Genomic DNA, 18,520 nt, shown 5'->3' on the forward strand with positions numbered 1-18,520 from the left:
TTATGTGCGTGGACAACGCGACCACACTGATTTGGACTAAAGCCCCTAATTGATAGCAGATGGTCGTGGAATTAAACGCAAAGTAATTTGAGAGAAATGGTGCCGATCCCGGTAGTGCCGATGCTGAGAAGACGAGACAAGTGCTCGTTTTAGGTTCTTCTTAAGTTCATTTCCTAATCACCAATACATGATTAACACAAGGTACAAAAATTGACAAGCTTTTCAACACTAACTAAAGCTTATACTATAGTTACGAAAGAAAACCGGCTTCAGACTCCAAGCAGGGGTCGCGCGAAACGAAACCAAGGCAATTGAGGTCGGTGATTGGTCCGCTGAGGCCACGTGACAATTGTCGTAGGAAAAAAAATCATCACGAGCGTTTCTTTTCTCACAGACTCCATCCGGGTAACTTGGATCTGGGGATATTTTCCCCGTTTGCTTCTTGAAGATCTCCCTATGTCTGGGTACTACCTAGGAACACGTGCAATGCTCTTTTTATCCCTAGGAGAGCTTTGCTGCTCGTCGTTTGCGGGTTGGCGCGCGAGGTTTGTGTTGTTGACGTTGGTGGCGGACGGAGCGTCCGTGCTCGCCGGGTGTGTATGATCCCATGTAGCCCTACCATAGTCGCCCTGTCACTTGCCGTCCGTCCTTGTGTTTTCTTTGCCATTATCAGTGTAGCTGAGAATATTGTGCGTTTTTGCAAATTGGCATGAACGAAAGCACTTCGCTGATCGTTATACCGGTGTCACACGGGCAATTTGGGCTCGATCCGGATCAGGTGTACCTACACGGTCACATTTAATTGCGATCAGCGATCTGCGCATCGATATCTGGCTCCCAGATCGCGATTTGACTGATGTCTGCGTCAAACTCGATCCGGATTAGTCTGGACCGAGGAGCAGCAATGATTGATGATCGCGATCAAGGTCCGGGTCAACCTTGACTGCGATCAAAAGTGCCTGCGTGTCACCGGTATTACTTGCAATAGCTATTCTGCCCGCGCATGTGATTGAGTTTTAATATAGTTGATGCTAAAAATCTAGGGCACGTGCACTCAAAGTAATGAAAGTGTCCATGCTTCTATAAAAGAAGAGCCGAGCAGGATCCTTAGACGCCAGGTGGTAATAATAAAGGGAGTGTCTAGCGTTACGTCAATAAGAAATAATTGCAACTGCTGGTTACATCACATTGCTAGTGTTCAATATTTGGACATACAATGATAAGGATACGTCTACATGGTGAGTAGATAATGAGAAGCGAAATGTTTTGAGAAGCAGCATGACTGCTTTCATTCATGTTGTCGCACGGGTGTATCAGTGGTGTGAATGCACCTGCAACTTTGTTTCTACAGTTGGTGGTTGGTAAAGGTGCACCTTTTTAGGACAAGTTTTCCTTTGGTCATGAGACTTTATAACTGGCTTAATGCAAAATGTGAAGTTAAATGCACCATCATTAGATTAGATGGTACATTTAACTTCTAGATGGGTGACACACTTCATTTGGTTCCACGAATGCACCCCTTCAGTTGCTACTGCACTTTCTTCTACCTACAACTGCCATTTGCAGACTAGAGCAGATGCACACAACCAACATTTGTAGCTGCAAATGCTTGCTCCTTTGTTATACTGAAATTAGTGTTTTTTTTTTTTTCATGTGTTGCTCTTGTACTTGACATCAAAACAACAGAAATGGGAATGTCACTTGTGTTGTTTGGTTTGTTTCCTGACTGAGAACCTGTGACCTTTGACTATTGTGTTGCTTCATCCCTTGACCTTTGCTTTTACGATGCTCTGTCGCAAGAGTGTACCTGCCTGTCTGTTGCCGATTTCGCATATGCTGCTTTAATGGTTCACAAAGTGACACACATGAATGGTTTACCGTGTACTTTCAGCATTTTTTTTTACATTCACACAAATGGAAAAATGTAGTTGTTTTCAAATTGCAGCTGCCCACCTACCAACAAAGCCACATATACCTGTACCCTCTAAACAAGGAAGCATGACGTTTCAGTTAATAAGGCAAGGACCAATGTTAATGGAGCGTGGAAATTTTTTTCTCACCATGTCTCCTTTCTTGTTGATTTCTCTTGTCATAAATGCTTGCATCTTAGCTGTTCTCACTTTATGTGTGCTTACTGGTATGAAGTTTATTTTGTGCCATTGAGAGCTGTTTTCACTGAACTTCGCCCGTTTTAAGACAGTTGCTAATATTTTCCTGTGATAGCCAGCCCGAATGACAAGTAGGAAACCATGCAGGACATGTGGTTCTTTTTCACTTGACACTGCAGTGAGCTTCGACAGCTTTTGGGAACCCGACAGCGGTGACTGCAATAACGATTTGTGTGCAGGAGGATCACCATTTGCTTTTGACTGCCTGCACGGGAAGGTAGGACGTAGTATATGATGTCACAAACACAGGGTGGTACGCATTCAAAGATGTAATACGGGTCTTGCTAAAGAATGTTTAACCCTTTGAGGTGCAAAGCATGAGTTGGCAGTAAGCATTCCATCTTCGTCGTCTCTGTGTACCCTGTCCTCTTCGTGCTGCACCACCTTAATGAAAAATTTTGGCCGCTGTTCAGCCGCACATTAAAAAACATGCCCGACAAGCAATTTTGGATCGGCAATGGGAAGGATATAATTACAGAGCTCGTGCAGAAGTACAAGGAATCGATCGAAAAAAAAAAAAGAAAGATCGGACACAGTGTCACTGACAAAGTACTGCAGAGAAGCACCCTTTTAGTGCGAGGAGTGAGGTAAGGAGGCACGAAGGTTGCCCTAGTGCTACCTTAACTCAAGAGAGCACCAAGGAAGGCCTCAGTGAGGGAACCTTGGTAAGAAGCGTTATAGAATACATGGCAAGGCGTCCTGAAGCAGTTATGGCCTCCTCGCTGAGGCAAGGAGCATTTCAGAATACGGGCCTTACTTCACCATTAAAGGCTTGCTAATCTGAAACACTGAATCAGTTTTTATTGATAAAGTAATCAAGGACTTTTACTCGCCTTGGTTTCATGGCAGTATGTTATTAAGAGGGAAAAGAATGGTACAAATTGCTTTTTTTAACTTTGCACCAAAAACTATCAGTTCTTCAGTGTTCTCAAAACCATGTGGCCTGAATAGAAATTGCCACGAGCTCATAAATTATCTTGTTTTAGTGGTGTAACAAGTGATGCACTCATTCAGTTTACCACATCATTCAGTTTACCATTAATATTGCCATGCTTATCTTTCACTGCATGCATTTCGGTCTTTCCTATAGAGTTGCCTGTAGCTGTTTCGATGCCATCACCTTTTTCACTGCTCTTTGATATCATAATTCCATATGTCACTGGGCTTATACTTATTGATAGCTTTAATAGCTAAGCAAATTCTATTTATCTATGCCCACCCACTTATCTGTTGTTGTTTCTTTATCCAGTCTTTTGTGGTTCAAGAGATGTTGCTTACTTCTTGCATTGATGCTTTACCTCCAACTTCGACTACAGATTCAGAAATTGGTCTAGTTGTGGTTTCCTATATGTCTTTTGTTTCTTCTTGTTCTAAGGTGTCGTATTTGTTTTCTAGGGGAATTCTAAAGTATTCTGTTTTTTTCCTGGCTATACCTGGGTTGGCCTGTGCATTAGTGGTTATTTTTTTTGTGTGTGTTCGTCAAACTGGGGGCAAGGATTGCACTCACTAGCCTATGATCGCTGCATTTTACATATCTATACCCTGTAGCTATCAGATGAATGAGATCACTAAGACATTTAAACACTTTTTTTTTCAACGATCAAGTGACTGGGACAAACTACCACCAGTCCACAAAGAGAATGAGAACTATGAATCTTGAACTGTAATACACCTGTATGGTTCCATGTCGTGCATTTGTTTATGATGTTGGTGCATGTGAATGATATGTTTTTATTGATCATTGTGTATTCGTTAGCCTTGTGCTTCATGTGTTTATTAAACCAACTATTTTTTTCTATGTTCATTACTTATTTACACACACACATGCACACACATCCACATATACCTAAAAGAATGGCTGATTGGGTGAGTTGGTAATTCATGATACTTGAAATATGAGGGCGTTACTACACAGGAACTTAAGTATCATATATAACTACTTCTGTTCATTTGCCCTGCTGTTCTGGGCTCAAGGCCTGCAGTATCCTGCTAACAGACAAAACAAAACTTCTACTCCATTTTGTGATGTGTTTATATCTGCTTACCTATTGTGAAGCAAGTTTTTACGAACTCACTGGAAAGGTAAAGAGCATGCTTGATACTGGCTGTTGTTGGGTGTGTGCCCAATTCTTGCAGATTTATATGTTGCGTTCCCCAAAGCAACTCTGCCTATGCAAAGCCCCAAACCTTGCTTGTGCTTGTCTGTAATGTCGTTTGGGTTTTTCAGTACTCCCTGCAAGTCTGCATGGGCAACTTTTACGTTACACTAATATGAAAAATATAAAAGTCCTAGTTAGAGCATGTGGTGACAGCATCATGGTGTCAAATAATTTTCAATACCGATGCCACTTGTCCATTAAAATTTGTGCATGCTAATAAATGCATTAAAAAGTGTGATCATGCAGGGTGGTCATTTCAACACCTGCGGTAGGGCTAGTGATTTATAACTTTTACAAACCTTTACGAGTCGTGTGTGGCATGCCGCATGACATTCAGAGTTTTTTCGCACTTTTCCTTATTTCTTATTCTTTTTTTTTTGCATTGTGCATAAAAAAATGGGACGAGCCAGTAAATTTTCATCCCTCCTGAATCTTTGACCGTAAGCTGCATTAAAATCGAATAATTTGCAGGAAAACTACAGCCCAATGAAACAGGTCAGTTCTAAAAGAATGACCATGCACATTTGAATACATGTCTAGCTGGCATGATTTCACTGCCACGGAAATAGCAGCTTTGCTGGATGCATTAGGCAGCGTTTTGAGAATATGACACCGATTTCCTCACTCAGCCTTTTCAGACAAGCGGTGAAAAACATAATACCGGTGTCACACAACCCCTGTCGATCACAATCGGGCCTGATCCACATCGAATTTCTTGATCATGATTGGGTCTTTTACTCAAGCTGAAGAAGGCGGCCATCGCTGTTCATAAATTTAATACCCATAGGGCTCAAACGCGATGTAAAGACGGTGTCTAGCGTTACGCCCAGACGTAACGATTAACAGTTGCTAAAGTAACGTCCAGGGTGTCGCTCACGGAGCGCACTTGACTCTCACTTCGCCAGCATACGTGGATTGTCACTCGGGGAGACAGTATCGCTGAGCCCGCAGCGCATTCACTGTGAACACGCGTCCCGGACTATCTCGAAGCGTTCAATGGGTGTAAAAACTGGAACGGACGGAAAGTAAACACACCTCGGCCGCAGATCACCATCCGCGCGCGCACAAACTTCGTATTCGTAGACAAGTTTAACACGCGCCATCAACAAGCAGCTGAGTGACGATCTTAGGGATAAACAGTTGCCTAGGTAGTACCCAGAGCGCCCAGAGGTAGAGGGATTTTCAAGGAGCAAGCGGACGAAAAGTCTCCAGATCTCAAGTTACCCGGATGGAGTCTGTGAGAAAAGAAACGCTCGTAAAATCATCACATTGATAATTCTCAAGGGCGCCGCTGCCGACAATGGCGCTGGCGTAGTTTCGCGAATTGCGTTAGCGCAGCTAGCGGCAGCGACAGCCGCGTAGTGAAACCAGTGAAGAGGCGTTGTTGGCGTTGTGGATCATCGTGCGCGAAGTCGTTGGCATTGTGGTGAACCGGCCGGCTCCAAGGGAGCAAGAGCTCGCGACAGGAATCGACAATGAGCGGGGAACCTGCTGAGGACGACGGCATCGTACGAGTGTGGTGCGATGGATGGTGAGCATAGCCGTAGAGGCGTGCTATGGGACTCCACGCCGGCATTTTCGGACGCACGAAATTGCTTTTGCTTTCGGATGGTCTGTATAGTATCGCACACAGGGAGGCGTGGTCCTGCGCTCCCCTTTTTCACGCGTGCACCGAGACGGAGTCGCTCGATTTCGTTTCACATCACGTAGGAAATCGAGGGCCCGTTATTCGCTTATCCGCCTAATAGATCTAATTAGCAGCAGGTGTTGTAATCAACAGCAGATCAGTATTTTCGACAAACTGTGGTTGGGGCTCTCACGAAAGTGCGATCTGGTCTCTTCAAAGTGTGCGTTATTCGCTGATAGGTTATAGTAGATCTAAATAATAGCAGGTATGTTCAAGAAGCTTAATATTAGTATTCATTGGAGAGAAACTGCGCCCTTCCGAAAGTGCGATCTGGCCCCTTCAGAAACTGTGTGTAGCCTCTGTGCGCTGCGAACGACGACGTCGATACGTCGTGGCCACGCTGATTAGAGATATACGTGGTCCAAACACTTTTTTTTTTTTTTTTTTTGTGGTCACGCGCCACGGTGCGCGCACTTGGTTCGCAAGTACGTCGGTTTCAGTTGTCCATGGACAGTAATAATGCGCGTTGTATGCGTTGTCTCCCGAGCATTTGCGTTCAGTGTACCACTGCATGAGGTGTTTTATGAATGGGTGTGTTTGCCGATCTACCCATGTACTCCGACGGTATTTCGTTGATACGGCGCGCCGCGCTTGTGTGTTGTACGATCAGCGGTTTCGCGATAAAGAGAGATCCAACCACCGAGGCAGCCTTGGATTTACAGGTCAAGGGAGTCTACATGCCGACGAATTCGCTTTTGATACATACTGTATTTTCTCTCGTATAACCAGCTAGTACTGCCTATAACCAGCACCCCTAACTTTTAACTCTAAAAAAAGAAAAAAAAAACCATGCATATAATTCGCACCTCCGCTTTTTAAGCACATTTTTCCGTTTTCGGTGCGGGTTACATGCAAGAAAATACGGTATATAGATGGGCGGAAACTTAAGCAGAGGAAAAAACAGGTACTTTTTAGCCGCGTTTCCTTTCTTCTGAGGGAAAAAAGATTTAAAGCTTGTTGGTTTGACTAATGTCGTGATTCTACCTATTGCTGCTTTCACGTGCTCGTATAACGATTCACAAAGCCTGTTTTGGACTAAATCACGAATAACCTCAGAATAACACAGGACACACACACTATAGTAGGGCACCGCACGGCTTATTTTAAGTTTTCTTTTTTTGTGTGTGCATAAAAAAGCGGAGGTTTGGCTAAAACATCCTTTGCCAATTAGCCCCATCTACAGGTTTTCTTCATAAAGCCCGCTTTTTATTTATCCTAAACTATCACTAGGGCTCCGTGTTTTTGGATAAATCCGAAAAAATCCGATCGCTGGTAAAATTTATCAGAATTCGGATTTATCTGAAGAACTCGAATTTTAATGGCCAATGTGATCTTGTTTTGTTCTTTATCAAAAAGGCTATTCCAAGCAGTCATCGATACATCGGGCGGTTTGGCCAATATAAACTTTAGTTCACATCAATAGTATCTCCTAGACGGCACCCATCGCACATTTAACAAAGGCCTTGTCGCGCACGGAGTTATATATGTCAACGTATGTAGGGACGCCGGGAACATGAGACAATAATTGATATACGGCCCCCCTGTGGCACAGGGGCACATCAGACGACGTTGAATATACGGACCTAGTAAAGTGTGCTTGCGTCTATTACAGCGAGCTATAAGGTTGTAATGCGCACAAACGTAGGTGTCTAGCATTCAAGTATTTGCGATTGCGTGTATATGTGTTTGTGTGTTCAAACGCTCTAGACAACTAAAATACACTTGATGTGTTCTGATATTTTCGGGTTAAAATTTTATTTCAGCTGAGATATTGGAGTATTGAACAAAATTAAACTCCATATTTCAGAGAATTGAGGATTTACAGAAAATAAGCTCCGAAAAGCACCTCTCCAAATTTCAAGAAAAATAAACTCAGAAAATACGGAGCCCCACAGTTATCACCCGTCACAGTGGTCTAGTGGTTAAAGTGCTCGGCTGCTGACCCAAAGGTCACAGGATTGAATCCCGGCCACATTTCCGTCGGAGGCGGAAATGCTTAAGGCCCGTTTACTTGGATTTAGGTGCACGTTAAAGAACCCCCAGGTGGTAGAAATTTCCGGAGCCTCCACCACAGCGTCCCTCATAATCATATCGTGGTTTTGGGATGTAAAACCACAACAATTATTATTATTGATGAGTCCTCACACATCCTTTGTCTGGGTAGCTGCCATTTCTTGTCGTCCAGCGCAATGAAAGGCTGACTAATGAGATCCAACAGGAGCCCCGCGATTGTATAGGAGCCTCTAAGATGAATAATTGTCTTGACAACGCTTGAGGAAACACAATAGGGATATGCCATAAGACATGCACTGATGCATTTGAAAAGGCCCAGCTGCTCCGGAGATCGATAAACACCTGTTTTCTTGTTTTTTTTTCTCTCTCTTCCACAGCTACGACATGGTGCACTTTGGTCACGCAAACCAACTCCGACAGGTGAGTATTTATTTCTCAGCCGCGCATAAATCGGCGGAGACAGGCGCGCAAAGCTTGTTGCTGTCTTCCGGCTCTGCCAATGTGCTGCTGACAGAAAAGTTATGTTGCGTTGAGGTACGGTTATTACGTGTAATTAGAAGCCCGTGGGTTCGGTCTCTATGAGCAGTGAGTTCAATTCAACTTCTTTATTTGCAGACGTATAACATGCAGTTACCAAAACTGGTTGGACCTATAGCCAAAGGCTAGTTGTGGGTCCAATGAAAAAATTGATAATAATTTTGGCTACATAACAAGTAAAATACATCCTGTGCATATGCATATTCTCATAACACCATAGGACTTGCTCGGAAGTGCGAAGAAATGCAGTAAAGCAAAAAGCACCGAGTTGTTTATTGGTGCACTTCAATTCATTTTCCTTTTAACTTATAATCACTCCGCTTCAATTGAAAAACAAGTAATGCCCCCCTATCATTTTCGCTTGTGAGCAGAAATTTACTTCACATACAATACAAAATACAGAGGAAAACCTGCTTTTATGCAGCTTGAAAAAGATCTCGCCCTTTAATTGCAACTTGGTCAGAGATCAGCATTAGTTTGCATGTTGAATTACGTGTAATTCACTAACATTTACGAATGTGAGCGCCTAATGTGCCTCTTTATTTTGCCTGATTATTGCATCTAACAGAACAACGTACGAGCGCCTCGAACAATTTCCCTTCTTTCGTACTTTCCTAGTGAGGGCTTCATCGTGCAAGGAGCACAAGCCATGTGACATCCTTTGGCAAAAAAGAGTGTTCCGCACTCGCCACCTTGGCTATGAGTGACACTAGCTAACGCTGCCAGGAATAAACGCACATAAATACGCAACAAAGTGGACAAGGGAGTGACCTCCGTCGTAGCTGGATTGGCAGAATATCGGACACATAATTCGATGGTTGTCGGTTTGGATCCCTCCGACGGAAAGAGTGCTTTTTTGTCCACTTTAATTCCTTTCAATTTAGGTCATCATTCATTACACTTATGTTAAAAACAAGTAATGTCCGCTGTGTGCTTTCATTGGCTTAATTGTTGGTTTCATTGCTTGTGTTTAACAAAGAAATTAGCCCCTACAACAATTCCTCTTCTTTCGTACTATTTTGAAGGCATTGTATTCCCGGGCCTCCTGTACCCTTCTTGTGTAACTGGGTATCATCATGCTTGCGATAATTAAGAGAACAATTTCTGATTAAACCTAATTCAACTTTTCACAAGTGGAGGCCTCCCTCGGCTAGACACTTTACACGGGGCTCTGTTGCACATCTGAGCTAAAGCGGCCGCATTTCGTGTGGATAGACAAACTTGTTGCATGACATCATCCTGTTTCTTTGGTCTACTTACCTTGAATATGCAGATACCCATCCCTCTAGTTGAAATGTTGTGAGACAACAGTTAATATTTAAAAAAGATGGAAAAAGAATGCAATGATGCAATTATAGAGTTATCTGGAGTTTGTTTGCTTGTTTTTAACATTCGTTAGAAATATGTGGAGCACTGCTGCACACTAGGTAATGGTCTCAGTTGCCAGTCGCAGCGCTCGCATTCATGTAGGGCCTGCATGCAAGAGTGCTTGCGTAGTTAGATTTAAATGCGCATTAAAGAATCCCAAGTGGTCGGAATTAACCTGGAGCCCTTGACTATGGCATCCCTCATAACTCGGTGTCAGCTTTGCGACGTTAGGCCCCACCATTTGAAATGTGCAGAGAACAATGGAACGTACTTCATTTGTAGGCACGTGCATATGCTTTGTACTTATGTTGTACTGGCTGTTATCTATCCCCGTCTGTATTTTGACTCCTCGAGCTAGAAGAATGCATTTGCACAAACCAAACCAATTAGTTCAGCTTGTTGCCCTTACCTGCTTATTGTTCTCAAACATCTGTGGAGATGATTATTGGAATTGTGCCAGCACATGTTTAAATAAACGCTACAGAGATATGACACGTGCCATGTAGTGGAAGTGCTGGCAGCAGATGAAAGCGTGAGCACAAACAGAACTGCATTTCAAGGATGTCTGCTCCCATCTGCTGTTGCTCAAGTTTTGGCATGTTTTTCAAGGTTGGTGTTGGCAATGAAATTTGCGCGTGCCAAGAAGTTTCCTCATTGACTTAGGCAGTGAAGCTTGAAGATTGCTTGAAGGAGGTGTGTTGCCATCTAGACGGTGGTTTCATAAATGGAAAGGTGTTCACGAATGCACAAGACAGGGATTTATACCACCCCCCCCTTCCCAGTAAAAGTTATTACACCAAGCCCCCAATCCCCTCTCCACACAGACAGGCATTCATCCACACACCCCCTGTATTCTGGTAACACGCCCCCAAGATCGAAATTCTGGATAAACCCATGGCGTAAGGGCTTCTTGCATTGCACGGTAGATTATGAAAATTGCTTACTGATCTAGTTCATCTTGGCTTGCACAGTGCTCAAAGACACGGAGACCATGGAGGAAGTGCAGAGGCATGCATTTCTTTTTTTGGTTCCCGTTTCTGTGAACCCTGCACATTCTAAGATGAATAAGGCGTGCTAGGTTATGCTCTAGTCAAAAGTCTCGTAATAACTTCACTTCTCTGTGATATCTGATCTGAAACAAATTTCAGTGGTGTTCTGTGTTGACAGTTGACCATTTTTGGCCTCACAAAACCCAAAAGCAGCTGCGTTATAAAAGCTGTTTGCTAGTTTATCTTGGGACAAAAAGCTATGCATGTTTTCATTTTTATGTACTTTATCGGCTTTTGGCAGCTTTTCTCTTTGGAGAATATCACACTGCATTTGGTCATTTGTGTTGCATGTTACTGGCTAGCATTTTTTGGTCTTTCAGGCCATTCATCGTGCAATATATTTGGGGAATGTCATTTAGTGCATACTCGCATACTGTGTCACATATTTTTGTTGAAGAAATAAATGTTGTATCTTCTTGGCACATTTCGTTACAGTTACCTTTTCAGCAGCGGCATTATCTTTATGTATATATATATATTATATAAATAAATATTTGTAACCGGAGGCACAGAGGAGACTTTCAAGTCTTTAATTGTGCACTCGTTGGTACTATAACAAAAATTTTGTTCATAACAAAGTAGAATTGTAGCAGTTACCTTTGAGGTTTATCAATTTAATGAGTATCTTGGTGAAGAAAAATTAACCTCAAGAGACCCAGAAATATGGTCAGTGAGTCCGAGCAAGAGAATATCATGAAAAAAACAGTTGGTAAAATGCAAACAGTACAACACTGCTATTGACAACCTAATGCCAAACAAACTGTGGCTCTGAATAGCTCATTTCAGTTAAAGAACATCTGTTCGCAGTTGTTTCTGAAAACACAGTTCACTGTGGATCACCATAGCATTTAGTTTGAATTCCTTGTTCTCAGGGACCGCACGAACATTTGTCTGTCATGAGAAGTTGAGATGATAAAAGGTACATACACTCATTCCTAGAATAATTGCTTCTGTTGCTTCATGTCAACCTAACTTCAAATTTGTTAGCATGGCTTTACTGTCCCATTCATTGCCATGAACGTGACAAGACATTTCCTGCACAAAAGTATGAGACAGGGTGAAGCTGTTGAATTATTCCTTTGTAAGCTTGGCCACAGAACTTGACACACATTTTTTTCACTAAGCTCATTTAGTAAGTGAACTCTAAGATTGTACACTCGTTTCCGAAGTGTTACTTGACTGCTAATTAGGCATGTTTACTCTATTTCTACGTGCATTTCTCTGTGATTGTTGCCAGGTTTCACGTTCACAGGCTTGTTGTAGCTGCTGGAGAAAACATGTCATGATGTGAAAAGAGAAGCAATCACATTGTCATGCACTATGTGTGTGACCTGCAAACACAACTGAAGAGCTTTTTTTCTTTCCTCATAACCTTGGTGCATTCAGGCATTGTTGGTTGGTTGCCTCGTGATGTTTAATGTATCAGAGTGACTCGGGTGATGAGAGATGCCGTAGTGGAGGGCTCGGGATAGTTTCAGTCACCTGGGGTTCTTTAACATGCAGCTAAATCACACAGTACATGGGCCTGTAGCTTTTCGCCTCCATTGAAATGCGACCGTTGCATCCGGCATAAAAACATGCGTTTTTCGGGACAGCGGCCCAAGCGCATTAAACACTGCAGCACAGCAGCAGCCATTTTCAGACATTGTTTTACATAAGTGCACATGAATTAATGAAGTGCATACTTTTGTGTGGTTGCAGGCACATCGATGTGCACCCATAGTGCCTGAGCAATACCACTCTCTTGTACCCATGCATGCTGCAATGGAAACAATAATTAGAATATGTGGACTTGTTTTAAACTTCGTCCTTTGCTTCGGGGGATTTTCTGTTTTTTGCCTTTTAGTTAAAAGTGTAATTTCAAATTCGCGGCATGGCAGCGATTCACATTATTTGGCGTCTGCTCCTTACCGTGAAACTGTTTTCACAACATCACCTATAACAAAAGTGTCTAAAATATAGAAAACAATACTGATATTAATGTCGCTGCCCAAAGCACATAAGCACACCTGGTCTGATGTGTGCAGACTTATTTTTGCAGTCAGAGTTATGTAAAGTGAGATCGCTGTCAATGTAAAACGCTGAGAATGTCACCACACGTACATTTTTTAATTGAACAAAGTCACTCGCTATCATTGCTCCAATGATACGCCGTTCTCGGTATTATTGGTACCTCAAAGTGGTCATCCAAGAACACCATGCCGAACTTCATATGTGCATGTGTCCTCCTCCTATTCTCGGATTTTCTCTTTAGCTAGCACCCACTGTTCTTGTCTGTGGTGTTACTGTAGGCAGAATTACTGAGGCTCAAGTCATTAGAAAGTGTGGTCTTGGTTTGCTCAAATCGCAGTTAAGAACTGATGTGGCCTGGTCAACGTGAACAAAAATGTTTTTCAGGTTGCGCTGTCATGGCCTAATAAGCCAGCTATTGCACCTCGTGCTTATTACTAAGGTGCCCCTCATTAACTAAGTTAAAAAATGACCAGGCCTCCAGTGCTTGGTACCATTTGCCGGTCAAGCATAACAACAAGTCTGTTTCTTTTGCAAGTTAAGAACTTGGACATGATCCAATTGGCCTGCGCTTTTGTACGATACGCTGTAATCTCGCAAATGACTTATCAGTCCTCCATTGCGTGGTACAACCCATTGGTCAAGCGTAAAAACACATCTGTCAGTTTCTTCCGCAAGTTAGGAATTTGGACATGACCCAATTGGCACACACTCGACATCCCGTAATCTCGCATCTGGTGGTCACTCTCTGCAAACACCAAAAGGGTGACCACAGAAAGCAAGCGCACACCACTTAGCTGTTTTGTTTTCAAAAGCTAGTACCAACACCTGCTGGCCCCAGCTTTGCGGTTCGTCTATCTTACGGAGTTGTGGGGGGTGGGGGGTGTAAAGTGGACGCACGTGTTACTCATTTTGGGGTCAGCACTTGAGATAAGGCTTGGCTGACATGGCGTGACTTACGGCTTTGACCCTTCTGCGGATTGTCGGATCACATGTCTGCCTTATTTTTATTTTTTTTTATGCAGGCCAAGGCGATGGGCGACTACCTGGTCGTGGGAGTCCATACTGACGGTGAGTACGATAAGCAAAACAAAGTTTTACATATCATCAGCTATACTTACTACACTTTTTTTTTCGCATGGAGATGTGGCTTGCACTTACTAAAAAGGTATAAAAGCTTTGCACAGTAAACTAGTCAGTCAAATAACGACTGATTTCAAATTAAGTTAGTCATACCTCAACTGCTTTGCTTTCATTTTAGGAGCAGCCACGGGGAATCTGTACAAAGTGATCACAACATTGACCACCCTCTTTTGATCATAAGTGAAGTTGAACCAAATGTTTTGCGAACTAATTTCTGTGTGTACATTGTGTGGAATTCTAAATTGTATATTTAACACTGAAAATACTCTAAATGTTTTTATCTGTTTATTACGTCTTATTTTTGTGTGCTAATTGGCACAAGTGCTGCACAACATGCTGTGTTTTTTTTATATGATGACCTAGTTCAAAAAGAAAATGTTATGACCATCGTTGAGCAGAGACCAATGGATTATGATCAAGGTCAAAAGATAGCTTTTCTCACAGATACATGCACGGGAAACTTATTGGTTGACTTCATTTTTTATTGGCAAGCACAGTTGAACCCTTTTATAAAAGATGCGCACCAGGTCAGCACTTCTTGTCGCTTATATGAGGTGTCTCTTATAAGCAGTGTACCATGTCCTCATCTTCAAATGAACCCCTATTTCGATGTAGGTACACTGGTATCTCTTATATCCCAATTGTCTCTTAAATCAATGTGGCATTCAGTCCTTTTTAGCTCATGATAGAATGTGTAAGCGCGACTTCACCAGGACATAGAAACAGAGACAAAAGTTGAGCTGATAATGTGACAAAATGAGGCTGACGTGAGCGTTTGCATTTTTTGGGCGCTTATGGTTGTACAATCAGATATGTTGTAGCCACTGTTGTTTGAAGCTTTGCGCATGTTGCAAAGGACTTTCTTCTTGCCTTTAATCTTGTATTGACAGAAACAGGCGCTTGAGTGAAAAAAACATCAGAATGAAGTAGCCTTAAAGGAGTACTGACACGAATTTTAAATATTTTTGGATTGTTGCTCTAAATAAAAACACTGGTGTCGCGAACCCTAAAAAGAGTATTGTGGTGCATGGGAATGCATCGAATATATTTTAATACCGCTACCTTAGAAAAAAAACTTTTGGTTTCGATATCGAGGGGTCGGTTTCTCAGTGATGTATCATCGCAGTGTGACGTCACGGGGAGACAGCAACTCGCGACGTACTAGCGGCAGATCTGTCATCTGCTCGTGATGCACGTAAACAATGATGGGAGAATTGTCGTCCAGGGACCTCGACAGCGATTTCTGCGATTTTAGCTGCATGCAGGACGCAGAATTCACAAACTTAGTGGAACTGTGTTGACTCATCGGGATAATGTTCATTGCGGTGGAGCTGGCTTGCATATGCTCAGCGACGAAAACTTTAAAATCAAAGTAAAATATTTTTAACATGTTGTCTTACTCCGGTGTGTGGAGAGCATTAACACTTCATACCAAGGAAGTGTAAAATGTCCCTTTTGCGATGTTTCAAAATCATGTCATTACTCCTTTAAGTGCCACACTGAAATAGCTGCAATAAGGTCTAATTATCGCTAACAAGCTAGGTGCCTATTTGCCGCCACCCCATTCTTCTCGAAGGGTATGACTGATAGAGATTGTTATCCATACATAAATGAGAACATAGTAACCTCTCCCGAAGCCTTGGTGTTGAACCTGCATTGAAAGATGCAGCTGAACCCCTTTATAAGAGACATGCATGTGGGAGTAGTTCTTGTCCCTTACATGAGGTGTCTCTTATAAACAGGGCACCACATCCTCGATTTCTGATCAACCCCTATTTCGATGTTGGGCACAGTGTCTCTCACATCAGTGTCTCTTATAAAGGGGTTCAGCTGTATTAAGAAAGTTGAATTACTTGTGGCATAAAAGTAAGGCACAATATCAAGAGACATAACTTCTTCAGGGCAGTCAGTATTTTACAGCGAAAGCTGTTATGAGATCATTTCTCCGGCCGTTTTTGGCGCCGTAGTTGTCCGCCGCCGCCGCCGCCGGTGTCCGTAACCAGTATCGCTCGAAATAAGAAAAAAAACTAAATAAGAAAAAAATTCCAGGATGGAACGAGGTTCGAACCTGGGCCCTCTGCGTGGGAGCCCAGTATTCAACCTCTGAGCCATGCCGGTTCTTGAAACTGCTTTGCAAAAAGGTCCTATACAGGCTTCATGTCGGGAAGGAACCACATTAGCATATGCAATATACCGTGGTAGAAGATTAAAATAAGCACCAAGCGTCGCACAACGCGAATTCTGTAACCAGGCGTCAAACAATTGCGAATTGCACAACGAGTAGGTTGTTGAATGCTTCCAACCCATTACAAAAGGGCTCTGCCATAATTCATCATCGTCATCAGGCGCAGAATCAACAAATTGCGCATAATCCCTTACATGCGTTTAGCAGGTGCCAACGCTATCTGTAGAATGACGAAAAATGGCACAGTGCCTGCTGCCCTACTTCTAAAAAATTAGAATTATTTATAGCGTAGTGGGTTCCTCGCAAGTGCACTTGCATTGGCTGTCAAGGAAGCCCATAAGCGCATGATCCACTTCCTCGGGGTCTCAGTAAGATTACAATGATTTATAGCGTAGTGGGTTCCTCGCAAGTGCACTTGTATTGGTTGCCAAGGAAGCCCATAAGCACATGATCCATTACCTCAGGGTCTCAATAAAGTTCTTCGCCCCCCCCCCCCCCCCCCCCGTCTCTCTTCCACGTCAACGTATACAGCATGACGGGAGAGGGAAATAGTGACCGGGCGTCACCCAGTGCAAATTACATAACTGGTGGGCCGTTTAAAGATTCCAACCCATTACAAAGGGCTGAGCCATAATTCTTCATCGTCATCAGTCGTCACGTCAACAAAGTGCACATAATGCCTTACAGACGTGTAGCTGGTGCCTCGCTTCTCCATAGAATGACGAATAATGGCTTAGTGGGTGCTTCCGAGCTTCACAAAAATTTTGATTTGTGGCGTAGTGGGTACCTTTCTAGTGTACTTGTATTGTAGCCCCAAGAGAGCTTAACGGGCTCTAGAAACGCCGCTCTTCCAGCTTTCGCTGTGACTGTGCTGCGGTTTCAGCGCAGGCCTGGCGTTTTTTTCAGGTTGGATGATTTGTTAGCGTGAACACCACATACCTTAACTGCTGATAACACATTACTACAGTTGGCAGAATAAAAGTAAAGATGTAAAAAAAAATGAAAATTTGCATTCAAAATTCACCAATGAGATAAATGGACACTCGCAAAAATCTTGCTAGCAAGCGTTGTTGGCTGTTTTATTAAGCAGACATCCTGTAAATTGCGCGTGCAAAGAGAGAGCAAGATTTAGTTCAGCCACATAAGTTCCTATCCTCCTAGCGGCTTCCGTCAACACAGCGGAAAAATTTTGTGCTTCCGAGCGTGCCTCGTTTTACAGCTGCGCTGATATCCACGATAAGAGGGATACGTTTGCGCTGTCCGACGTTCCCGACCTCGTCCAAAACCTGACGTGTCTGTCGGCACGTGTCTTGGAAGCTCCGTCAGCTCGGTTTTCAGATTTTCGTGGGCGTACTCATGTTTTGTTTTTCTTTTTTTTTGCATCAGGGGCTTCTAGGTTGCAAAAAGAAAGAAAAAAACAGTTGAAAAAAAACTTTTATCTCCAAAAGTGCGCTCTCGTTTTTGTGAAGCTGACTCATACCACTTTCGTTTTTCATCTTTTCTTGCATCTTCCGTCTTTTTGCTGATGCTCATACAACCAAGCTCTTTTTTTTTCCTTGATGGAAGCACCAGTTCAACGCAGGCATCGCCCCTTTTCGTGAAAAGCAGTTCCTTCTTAATGTTTGTGCAGCCTGCCACCTCAAATGCTATGCATTCAGCGTTCACTTGTACTTTGCATTTTGGGCACAGTTTAAAGCAGTATCAACATAACTTGCAATGCATTTCTTTTTTTTTTCTAAGAAATGATGTTTTAAACTCCATCAGCCCTTGAAAAAATTCTGGGAAGCACAGTGGAACCCGCTTACATAATTTACTGTAATGCTTCTTTCTGCAAGTGAGTTTCAGTGGCTGTTGTGCCAGTAAACTTGCGATAAGGCATTTAGTTTAAAACAATAACGACATGAAAACTGCAGTAAACATAACTTTTTGTTACTGGTTTTTGTCTTGCCTTCTTCCGTGTTATCCTAGAGGCAATGTTGCTAATTGAGGTCTGGCATGAGCAAGTCACCCAAATTCACACTCTCATAAATTATAAGCGTATTTACTCAATTTACTCAAATTTTGATGTCGAAAGTTTTATTTTTGATGTAGCCCAGCGGTATCCTAAAAACTTTCATTGAGAATGTGTGGCTTACAACGCGCAACACTTATGTATGGCGTCCGGGAGTTTAATACATTTATCAAACGGCACTCGGGCTTTT

General features: G+C 42.8%; 1 protein-coding gene across 2 annotated transcripts in view; it reads left to right on the plus strand.

Moving 5' to 3' along the window:
• Positions 1–5,608: 5,608 nt before the first annotated feature.
• The window catches only part of LOC119399641 (ethanolamine-phosphate cytidylyltransferase), a 41,469-nt gene continuing 28,557 nt past the window's right edge, over positions 5,609–18,520 (plus strand). For both annotated transcript variants that reach the window (XM_037666453.1, XM_037666454.1), the window contains exons 1-3: positions 5,609–5,858; positions 8,405–8,447; positions 14,017–14,062. In XM_037666453.1, the coding sequence (XP_037522381.1) occupies positions 5,803–5,858; positions 8,405–8,447; positions 14,017–14,062 (145 nt within the window). In that variant the 5' untranslated portion in view covers positions 5,609–5,802. The remainder of the gene's footprint in view (positions 5,859–8,404; positions 8,448–14,016; positions 14,063–18,520) is intronic.

The sequence above is a fragment of the Rhipicephalus sanguineus genome, chromosome 7 (genome assembly GCF_013339695.2).
Source record: "Rhipicephalus sanguineus isolate Rsan-2018 chromosome 7, BIME_Rsan_1.4, whole genome shotgun sequence".
NCBI lineage: Eukaryota > Metazoa > Arthropoda > Arachnida > Ixodida > Ixodidae > Rhipicephalus > Rhipicephalus sanguineus.